At 39.0% G+C, this 12,013-nt stretch overlaps 1 protein-coding gene across 2 annotated transcripts in view; it reads right to left on the bottom strand.

Annotated features, from left to right (window-relative positions):
• Positions 1-11,652, bottom strand: part of LOC101848733 (thioredoxin reductase 1, cytoplasmic) — a 65,929-nt gene extending 54,277 nt beyond the window's left edge. The window contains exons 1-3 of one of the 2 annotated variants that reach the window (XM_013079893.2): positions 11,473-11,652; positions 6,411-6,547; positions 3,531-3,872 (exon numbers count right to left, since the gene is read on the bottom strand). In XM_013079893.2, coding sequence (XP_012935347.1) covers positions 3,531-3,872; positions 6,411-6,470 — 402 coding nt within the window. In that variant the 5' untranslated portion in view covers positions 6,471-6,547; positions 11,473-11,652. The remainder of the gene's footprint in view (positions 1-3,530; positions 3,873-6,410; positions 6,548-11,472) is intronic. The other variant, XM_035968557.1, reaches the window with a different exon arrangement.
• Positions 11,653-12,013: the final 361 nt, after the last annotated feature.

The following is a 12,013-nucleotide window of genomic DNA, read 5'->3' as shown; positions in this document are numbered from 1 at the left end:
TTTATTCCCCCAACAGTCAGAATACAAATTCGCAGCACTAGTGGTATATACACCAACAACAACAAAAAAAAACACCCAACAACTGAGAACATAAAAGTACAGGTAGGTCGCTTATCCCTCTATTCACCGGGCGTAGTAATTCCAGCCAATCAATAGCACCTGCTTTCATCGACCCAACGGCTCTCACCACTCCGGGACAAGTAGCCTCGGCCGGGCCTTGTCAGAAACTCTGTACGCACGAGCCCTTAAGCCAGGAAGGATGATGTAAGGTGTTCTGTTAAAGAGTGTACATGTCATGCAGATGAATCGATACCATTTACATGTCACACAGGGGACATCGATATCACTTACATGTCACACAGAGGACATCGATACCTTAACTCACTTGAGGACGCGGAGTCTGGTCATTCGACTCGCTTTTAGTTATACAGTTTTAGTGAGTATTAGGGCGCTTGCAATAGAATGAGGTCATATATAACATGTGCCGAAGACTATAGAGGTGTTACAAGAGAGTGACAGACACAAAAAAGAAGGATAGATAAGGACGATAGATGTTTGACAGAAGAGAAGGAACAAACCATACCAGAGCACCCGCCAAACACTCATAGATTATGTAAGGGAGTTCTGATAAGAGCGTCCATGTCACGGAGAGGACACGGATAACTTCACATGTCACAGAGAAGACATCGATACCTTAATTCGTGGAGGACAGGCAGTCTGGACATTCAAATCGCTGTTAGAGACCACTTCTAACGAGAAACATAACTTCTTTAACAATACAATTTTTTTTTAAAAAATATTTGCACCTGGAAAGAAATAGCTGAGGACAGGAAAACATTGAAGAGAATGATATAAAGGTACGAACTATTGTGCTTAAAGAGCAGCCTCAGAAACAACCAGGCTGAGACTGAGAAGCGCCAACAAACGACGAAAGGAAAAAAGCGGCAATACAGAGCTTCCATCCACCTCATTGACATGCAAGCATTGTGCCAGAATCTGTGCTGCAAACATAGGAAAAATTAACCATGAAAGAAGTTGCATGAAGACAACCGTGCGACCATCTTAAGCTAAATTGACCGTCCGCATTATAGACGAAAAGAGCCATACATTCGCCTAAAACGATAATAAAAGGAAGACAACGTAACAAGACGCATACTATGAAATACGCATTGACTTGCGTTTCTGATTTTTGCGTATAATTAATGGTGCAAAATGTGTCGCAACACCGCCTTTTTGATCTTCTCAAAGGACATATTACAATGTTATACGTCCGCTACGTCCTCAAAGATTTAATTGAGCGCAGCAGTTCACGGGAGAATGACATCATCATTCATAGCATCAGCCACCGGCTCTCTGAGACAGGTAATAGGAACGAGGGTGGGATGGGGTGGGGGTGATATGAACGGAATAGTAAGCCAATAATTCATTTCGTTTTGTTTTTTGTTTGTTTGGGGTTGAGGGTTGGTTGGTTTGTTTTGTTTTGGTTTTGTTGTTGTTGTTTTGTTTTTTTTGGGTTTTTTTGCTGTTTTTGTTTTTTGTATGTTTGGGATTGTGGGTTGGTTGTTTGGCTTTTTTTTTCTTTTTTTTTTTTTTTTTTGCTGCTTTTGCATTTTGTTGGGGGTTTTTATTGAAAAGTTAAGGCACTTGCAACGCAACTCGGTCATTGTATACGTTCCGAAGATAAGAGAGGTGTTACCAGAGTGTGAAATGTGAACAAAAGAAGGAGGAAAGATAAGGATGATATATGTCTGATAAGAAAGAAGGAGCAAACTACACCAAAGTACCCGCCGACAGTGATGGTTGAAACCTGCTGAGCAACCAGTATTTGTTTGTGTATGGGGGTGTTTGGGAGGGGAGGTATAGAAATCAGAAACAGTCAGCATGACTGCGGGACAGTCCCGGGGACAGACGGACTGGGAGAAAAGTGGACGAATATTCACACACACACCCACACCCACACCCACACCCACACCCAGAAAAAAAGAGAGAGAGAGAGAGAGAGAGAGAGAGAGAGAGAGAGAGAGAGAGAGTTTTAGTAAGAGATTTACAGCACTTGCAACACAATAGGGTCATATAGATCTAAGTGCCGAAGATTACAGGTATTACAAGAGAGTAACAAACATAAAAAAGAAGGAGGGAGATAGACACGATAGATTTTTTTATAGGAAAGAAGGAGCAAACCACACCAGAGCACCCACCAACCACCCACAGTGAGAGAGAGACAGACAGACAGACATTACATACAGACAGACAGTCAGACTGAAAGACAGACAGACAGGGGGGGGGGGGGGTTACAACAAAGATATCACCCACATTACGTCAGCTTCATGAATGTCATGACCTCACAGCCCTACCACTAATCAAAAATTGAAAAAGATCGAAACAAAGCAGCCAATATTGAGTCCACGAGAAATATCTGAACAAATACTCTAATCTTTGGAATGTACTTTATCATCTTATTGGAAAGGACGAAGAAAAGTTCAATACATCACGCAAGAAATAAGAATACCAGCCAATAAGATTTTCCTTTCCATACCCCAACGAAAACCAATTAGAACATCATCAATAAATTTAATATTCTGCACACGGTTGAGTTTCCATATATATTTTTGGGGGAGGAAAAGTCTCTTTTGTCACTTTACAGAAGACTTCTGACGTTGCACAATGATATCCATCAAAGTAATCACGTCCTTTTTCTCAGCGAATCGAAACTTCTGCCGTGAAAAACAAAAGATAAACAACACACTCTCGATGAAACAAAAGAAATGCAGGCAAAAAAGAAAACGCTTTATGGAATATTCTGAAAGAAGACTGAGAGGGCATTTTTCAGGAAAAGATATCAAGCCGCACAAATAAACTAACGCCGCCCGCATTAACACTGCTCCATTGAAGCACAAATGCTGACGACACTAAAACATGAAATGAAAATAAATATGCCGACACGCGCACACACACATACACACACACACAAAAAGGCAGACACAGCATATTAAAAACATCCCCCTGTCTTAGACAACCACTTTTTTCCTCGACAATGGATGGCTATTTATCTTGAACAATTTCAACTTCAGTTGACATTCCATTCAGCAACAGACATAACAAACACTAAAACACGACACACTTCGACTGCTCAGTGTAAGTAAGACTCCATTATAATACTTTACTTTTCAAAAATGGCGTATGGCCGAATCTTCCACTAAGCAGAGGACTCGTAATTGTGAGATTGCGGGTTCGGGGGTTCGAGCCTCAGCTCCGTTCGACGCTGTGTCCTTGGGAAAGGCACTTAACACAAATTTCCCACTTGGCTCTGTCCTTTTGGAGATGGACGTTAAACTCGGAGGTCCTACCTCTTAAATAACCTTTTAACAGTGTTGATAGTGGCGTTAAACCTAAACCATATTTTCACCATTAACACTTTGCCACCTCATCTCGCCGACTGGAATGTTTACCACCCAGTTTCTTTGGATTTTCCCCAGAATGAGGTTGAGGTGGCAAACTGTTAAGCATTTGACTTCCTCTCCCCCTCTTACCTTGGTGCAGAAGGGGCATGTGGTCTTGCTGAAGACGACCACAGCGTTGCTGGCAATCAGCTGCTGCACCTCCGGCTTCACGTCGTCCCCGATGGGCGGCATGGCTGACGTGCTGTGGAACTTTCTGGGACTCTTGCTGGGTCCTGCCTGGGCTCCTCCGGACAAATACGAAAGCCCGGAGCCGAGACTGAGCTTGGGTTTGTGGGGAGAGACCGCCGCCGCTGCTGTCGAAAGAGCACGGGGGTTCTGGGAAGACGTTCTAGTCGGACTGCTGCTGCCTGTGTTTGTTGGCGCTGGTCTTCCGAAGCTAACTTTTCTACTGCTGGGACCTACCGCATCCAACTGGAAGAGATCAAAATTATAACGTATTTATAAGCCATATAACAACAAAAATGACCGACTTCAGTTTGATTTTCATTGTTACAGCTCAACTCAAGTAGGCTAATTTAGAAGATAGACCTCTGTACCAAGGTTTATCTCCCATTCCACTTGTCAGAAAGGCATAAAATTTAAAATTCAAGATACAGTCAACCCTGCTCTAACAGCCCCCTTTATAAGACAATCATCTGTATAAACGGCCACTTCCCATTTCTTACTTTGTAAATTTTTTTGCATTACTGCAACACTGTGTAAAACGTCCACCTGTATTTTACGGACACTTTTCTTCCTCTCGACAATGAGTGGAAGTCCTAGACAGTTTCGACTGTACTTCTAAATAAAAATTGTAAGCATTGAGACAATTAACCCTCATAGACTAGAATCTAGTTCCCAGAGAACTAAGGAATATATATGGACAGGAGTCTGGATTCTGTTATATATCTTATTAGATCACCAATAGAACATCCACTACAAAACGCGTTTAAGAACTTTTTCTTTAATTAGAAAGACTTTGACGGCACTTACAACACAATTTGGTCATATGACAACGCTGAAGATTAGGTGTGTTACTAGAGAGTAACATAAACAGAAAAGCAGGAAGAAGAAGGTGGAAAAAAAGGACAATGTTTGATAGGAGGAAAGAAGGGGCAAACCACACCAGAGCACCCACCAACCACCCATAGGTTTTAGTTTCAGTACAGGTTTTACGGCGCTCGCAACTGCATAAGGTCATATGAGCGTCAGAAGATTAGAGATGTTACAAGAGAGTAAGAACAAACATAAAAAAGAAGAAGGGGAGAAAAGGACGATAGATGTTTGAAGAAACAAACCACACCAGAGCACCCGCCAACCACCAACACTCATAAGGTTTTAAAATTTACAAAATACATGTATAAAAATAAAAGGGAAAAAAATACAGATATTAATAAGTTTGGAGGGCTGAATTTTTTTAAAATCACATCCGTACAATTATGGTCATTTAGGCTCAGAAAAACCCAAGGCAGACAGAGGAACACATAGCTAGAGAGAGAAAGAAAGTATAGAAGACCTACCAGTGGTACCCTCCAGACTCCCACCACTAATTTACAGGCACAAAGGACAAGTCAACAAAGACAACATAACTGGACGTGACAATGAGAGAGACAAAACAACAGCAGCAAACTCAAAGAAGATTATAACAAAAAGATCAAAGTCAAGAGCTGTGAGTTTTTTGTGCAGAGTCGACGCAACAATGATCACAGTTCAGTTCGTCAGAACAGTCTCAGTTTAGGATTAAAAACTATCCATTTCTTTATATATATATAAATATGTGTGTACAAGGACATACGGGTGGGCACTATAGTCTCCCATATCTTGAACGAATATATTCAGAAAAGAACACAATTATCTTACAAAAATAAAATTGAATCTTATGTTTCTCAAAACTACTTAAAGAACAGTTTATTTTACTGGAATTTAAGAACTACATTAAGCAAAAGGCAGCCATTGCTGAACAATTTGAACAAGACAATAATCATCGATCCCAAAAAATGATGGATTCTTTAAAAAGGGAGGAAATAGAGAAGCTTAAAAAAGGAAGAAAGTTTTTGACTAATTCACCAAGAATACGAAAATTTTAGATTTTAGCCTTCTAAATGACACTAACCCATTTTTTTTTTCATCTTCTACCTTAGTCGACATGAGTCCCACGTTGTTTAATTTTTTGTCATTGAAAATTTAAAGAGAAAAAGCAAACCACACTGGTCCACGTTGCAAACATGATCTGGAGAACCATGGTGATGGGCATTATAACAACACATCACATATATATCAGAGTGACATCTAACTGCCAGAAAAACCTTTCATGGTCAAAGAAATGACTTGACAAGCTAAAGAAAGCTGAAACCCACACATCACCATCCTTTACCCACTTTTAATGTAACTGAAGACAATAATTGTGTCCAACTTTACGAATGATAAAACAGATAGCCTTGCCATCACTAAACTTCAAGAGAAAAAAATGCAAGGTCCTAGCACCAAGCAAAAACTAATGAACTCTACATATGATAATATAATTGTGACGCACAAGAAGTTTTACAGAAAAATAGTGAGGCTGAGTGAAGATTTATGATATAGTATTTATGAGGACCACTTCACTTAAACACAGATGAAACAATTGTGGTGCTCTCATGGACTGATTTCTTTGACAAATCACTGTCTCTCTAAGAGAGGAAAAAAACAACTTGACTTTAAACTGTATTAAAAATTCAGTGCAGAGAGACAAAAAAAGAAGTGAGAAAAAGTACGAATCCATATAAGACTGCTCAGATCTGACAAACAAATCTGAATATTTTTAGGTGTATAAATTACAGTTAAAGGCACCCAAAGATAACCTTTTTTTTTTTTTTTTACAATTTATGAGCCACACAAAAGTGACAATGATCTTCCGACCTGAAAGAATGATGATATCACAAATTATTGACCCTGCACCGTGAGGAAAGAGGAAATGATCAATGAAATTACCACGGAAATCTGTAAAAGAAGATGCCGACGAAGGAGACGGATCTGGTTTCCGATGACCATGCCTTAAACCGCTAGGGCTAGCCCTCACAGGGCACTCCACAGGGCAGTTGCAGGAAGAGAGGCAGACCTTAGGAAACCTGGGGGTGGGACAGTGGAAAGATAGAGAGGAGTCAAAGTGAGGAGACAGTTGAGTAACGTTGCAGAGGGAGTGAATGATCCAGCGTGAAGGTTTGAAGTTCAGGTCAGAAAGGGGTGTGAACAATCCAGGGTAAGGTTGGGTTGGGTTAAGAAATAGATTTCTACCTCTAACATGACAGCTTTGCAGGGTCAAGCCAGAAAAAGAATCTCACATGGCGTAAGTCAGTGTTTTGACAAAACCTTCAAAGCATGGCTGAAAATTATGACCACCAGTAAATGGGCGAAAAAGCCATTATGGACTACAAACTGAGGTCTGTTATCAGGTTGAAAAAGCCAACCAGCATCTCAGCAGTTGGAGGATCCATTGCCCTTTTTTACACACGTCTCAAGACTCCAGAGAAAAAATATATAGATAAGTCACAATTTTTTTTTTATAAGGTTTTTCCTTTATTGCGTTCTTTAAAAATCAAACATTCTTTTCCGCATTCTTTCACTCAGTCAAGTCCTGTACTATGTAAGGTCAACAAAATGTTACAATGACAAGAGACGGACTTTTAACTTTGAATTTCAATTTTCTCCATTTTCTTAAAACGTGACTTATCTGGTTTTAAGACATGCAGCAGCTCGCCTGTCCTCTCAAAGATCAACTCTAAAGTGTTATTTTTAGCAAAATGCAAGCCTCTGAAACAGCCTGTAAGTTCAACAAAACATCAGAGGAAAAGGTACGAGTCTATTCGCAAAGGAGTGTATGCTTGTTATTAATGTTAGTACATTTGTGCTTACAGAGTATTATTAGTGAGGCATTGAGTGAGAGAAAAATCACCTCAGTCGCTAAAGTACAGAAAGAGAGTTTGCCATGCTGAACTGGACATGGAGAAACAGCAGTTGTCAGAACAGTAAAGTGTTATACTTGTGCATGAGCATTTGTTTTCACAAGTGGAATAAATTTTGCATATATATACCAACAATATAAACGACGAATTTCTATCTTACTCTCCCAAACCAAATGTGAAGCAGCGTGGTGGAATCAGGCACTCGTCAATTTCTGGGCATGTATGTAGAGTTATTGGTATCATTTTAAAGCTTGTTCACCTGTCTTTCTTTGGATGAAAAAATATCCATTTATCTTGAATACAAGTCGATATATTTTCAATTGAGGGAGGTGGGGGTCACCTGTTTTCAAAGGTAAAATTAGAGAAAATGGTCGCCAAAGATTAGTTATTTCCTTAGCTTAAGAGTTAGTAGTAACTGAAAATTTACATTTTTTGTGCCTTTAATCAACGTTTTTCAGAAAAATCCACACAGAAATGAGTTTGTTTATGAGCATGAAAGGTGTTGAGCCAAAGACCATAAATTTAATAAATATTTACAAACCTGTGGAAAAATGCAGGTTTCTTCACTTTGATTATTTTGATGAGAGCCTGATACCACCACGCCTCATAAATAGATGTGATGATCTGTTTTACACAACCCTGCCAGTACGTCTTCTTATATATATATATATAGGAGTGTGTGTGTGCGAGAGAATACAAATAGGGGTTGTAGTCGTGGGGTGGAGTTGCACACATTGCACCTACTGGGGCACACACATATCTTTGTACTTACTGGAACTTTTACCAAGCTCCATAACATAGAAAACTTCAAACTACTCTAAAGCTGTAAAACAAAGCTTATTATGCTATACTATACTAGAATCACACTAAAGTAGCCTACTTTGAAAGGGACTCAAAATAATTAATCTTTTACAATAAAACCTATTGAATTGATTCCTTCAATATCATGATCTGATGACAGATGTAGACAATATTACAGCATTATTATCATTAAATAAAAAGTAGATTTGCTTCGGCCCATATATCAAAGTCTCAATATCTTGCCTGAACATCAAGGAACTACGAACCCTGAACTCAGATGCCAGGTGCAATTACTATTTTACAGCAAACTTGTTCAGTCATTCAGAGTGTGAAACAAAGATATTAAAATATTTCATCAAAAGTACAAAAGGGAAGTCCAAATTAGGTCCCAGTTCACTTATAAGACTCTGAGGCTTGTCATGTGGGTCGTGGTTCACAATGTTAGTGAAAAAAGTTTGCCTTTGAAAGATAAGCTAACTAAACAGCATGCCTGACATTCAATTCACTGACAATGCGAACACATACGTCATATGAATCCGTATATTAACTCTGTATCATCAACACTTGCGTAAGTAATTTAGGATGACAATAGGTGAAGGCAAAACTTGCGTAAAAGTAATTCATCATGACAATAGGCGAAGGCAGCCTTATGTTATCTCAACTTTTCAAAACTATCAATACTATCACAAGTGACACATGATCCAACAATTTATTAGAAAACTTCTTCCATTGCCATTGCCAACACACCCTTTAATCTGGAGTGCACAAAAAGCACTTACTGACCTTACATCATTCATGGTTTTAAAAAGAGATGACAGTCATGGAGCAACAAAGAGGACATGACACACATACCACGGTACTCAATAGGCATTTTCTCCCTTTAAGTTTTAAAACTGAGATGGTGTACAGTAACACAAAGGCTGAGACTGCATACAGACAGCAATACATCACGCATGCATATCTTATCAAAGCACTCGACTTTTTTAGATTTTTTTTTTTTAAGTGTTATCTCTAAAACTGAAGGTCACTGATAAGCTATATCACAATGTCACCAGCCCAACTCTGCTACAGATGCTGCATCATTCTGCTCGCAGTTACACACAAAAATAGCAAATTAAAATCAAGGCATCCTCTGCTCATCAAGACACAAAAATGTTTTGCGATAATTTGACACATAAAATCACAACCACAAACCATCTCTAGACTAGTAGACATGTCCAGATATAATATTTCAGTTCCAGTACAGTACTTGTCTGACTTTCCTTCCCCTTCCAAGACCAACTCGTCAGGTGATTAACCCATCGTAGAAATCAAACTAGCAACTTACAACTGTTTCCATATATTTTCCCCTCAGTTAAAGGGGGCACTTTTTAAAATTTACTTGAATAGATGAACTGACTACGGTACTAATAATTCAGGAATCTAGGAAAACAATATTCTCTCGATGTTATAATATAGTTTAATAAAATGTTCCTTTTCCAGGACCTCCCAATTTCAAGATCAGAATTTCAAACTGTTCAAAAAGAAAGAGGACCCACAGCCAAACAAATCTAGGAGGAAAAGGAAACAAACTCAACAGTACTGACTGACAATAGTAAAACTAAAAAATAATCAAATGTGAAGCATGCTGACAAATCGAAATGAGTTACTTCTCAAATTTTGTCCCTGTGGAAACATATAAATGTCAAATTTATAGCTGCTTTGAGTCTGTACATTTTTATAAAAGTATGAAATAAAAGAATGCTAAACTTGAACAAAATGTCCAGTTTAAAATCTGTTATTATAAAACTCGACCACTGTGTCAATTACAGCTGCTCCATTCGCAAATTGCAAGAAGTAAAGTAAATTTTGTCAGCACACCTCACTAAATTATAATGATGCTCAGAAGACAATAATTTTATCAAATTTCATAAAGATCTATAGATATCTCTACTAACTACTTCTACCCACAAAAACACGAACAAATTGACAAGATCTTTTGCAGCTAGTCTCATGTTGAATGAGGGCTTTCATAGCCTGAAATTATTCCCAGAGTCATCTCATTAGATTCACTGTACTTGGTATTTGTAGAGAACCAATGTGTTTTATTTTTTATTAAAACTCTTTGAGCCCAACTGGATGGTGGGAGCTTAGTAATGACCCTGTTCCCATTCATACGCTGGGAGTGGGAGGGTCCGATCTAGTAGTGACCACTGTTTAATTTCATACAATGAAAGGTTTTGCTTGTTATTCTATACTGTAACTATTTTCGATCCAAGGCCAAGGTCTATAATAAGTTATGACCAAGGCGTTGTTTCCTTTATTTCAAGGCAAATTCAGATTGTAGTGCTTTTTAGGAGTGATTTTTTGAATTTCCACGTTGTTTACATCTTGTTATTTAAAAAAGTGGGCGTCGGCCATAAACAGCTGGTAGGCATTTAACAGACTAGGCGAGGCATCTTTGGTTGCTAGAAGTAATTCAACATGAAGAATTGAGTAGCTACTGATTCTCAGATGACAGTGAGAAGTCTGCCTTGAGTGGTGAGAGTGACAGCACAATGTTTGTAAGTGTCTCACCCGGGGTGAGAGGTAGATCGTTTTTCTATTCTCACCCCGGATGAGAATAGCCACTTCCACAACCTAACAGTCAGCGAAACATCAAATTATGGTAAAATTCAGGGGGGCATGCCCCCCGGAACCCCCTCCCTCCATAATTTTATTAGCCCCCCTAAAATCCCCCTACTCCTACTCTTGACTTTAACGAACGAAACTACACAATTGCCCAAATCATCTATTACACTGCTCACTGTGTTTTAAAAACATCGCAGTCATTATAAAATTTAATGACAAATTTCTTTATTTCGATGCCATGCAATTCAACAGTTCATTATTTTGTTGGTAAAGGCCCTAGTCTAGATCTAGCTAGATCTAGATCTAGATCTAGATTTTCTAGACTCTAGATTCTAGCAGTAGACATTATTATAACAATATAATAATTATTGAGATTGAAAGGCTCCCTCAACGTGTATGCGGGAACCCAGAAAAACCAAGGGGATGAGAGCTCAAAAGAAGCCACAAAAACCTTTGGCTGGACCCAAGACGACGAGATAGTAGGTCCTGTCGGCCACAGATTAGAAATAAGACAAACTGAAACTGAACTATGAATGCGCGCCTTTTCAGTTCAATCATTCATTCACTGTTGAATGTTAGCACATGAGTATGAGTGAATACACGAACGAAAGCTCCATGATCTCAATTTTCATTAATTGGATTCACAAACCCTGATTATTACTGTGTCTTAACTAACTTACTTCAGGAGACGAGCGACGTTTCATGCATTCAACACTCTTGGAACTATTCCATAATGAAAGCTGAATCACTTTGTGCTTGTTACCATGCCGCCTTAAAAACTTTTCCAGGGTCGTGTGACCGTGGTTCGCGAAAGGAAGATTCTACGAGTTCAGCTATTTATACTGTCTGTGTGCGCTTAGCCAATTCTCCGAACCAGAACGATCCCGAATCCGTTTAGGTTTCTGTCTGGTTCGTTGGCCTACGCACTGGGCTACGCACGCAGTGGAAAAAAAAAATACGGATGTCGGGAACAGGGGATAGTCTTCCTTGCTAGGCCTAGTAGAGGTATAAATTAACCGTTTGCTTCGTCATTGTGAACATGCGTCTTCGAGTTTATTCGTCATTTAAGATAAAAGATAAAGGCAACTTGCATTTGCAATGGGAATAGATATATTATGTGATTCAAGTTACACCCCGGGTTATAAAACGGGAATGAACTGCATTATGAGAATCTCTTTCACGTTATGTGAATCTCTCTCTCTCTCTCTCTCTCTCTCTCTA

This window comes from Aplysia californica, unplaced genomic scaffold (assembly GCF_000002075.1).
Source record: "Aplysia californica isolate F4 #8 unplaced genomic scaffold, AplCal3.0 scaffold00067, whole genome shotgun sequence".
Classification (NCBI taxonomy): domain Eukaryota; kingdom Metazoa; phylum Mollusca; class Gastropoda; order Aplysiida; family Aplysiidae; genus Aplysia; species Aplysia californica.
Note: the sequence above shows the minus strand (reverse complement) of the source record. Positions and strands in the feature narration are given on the sequence as shown.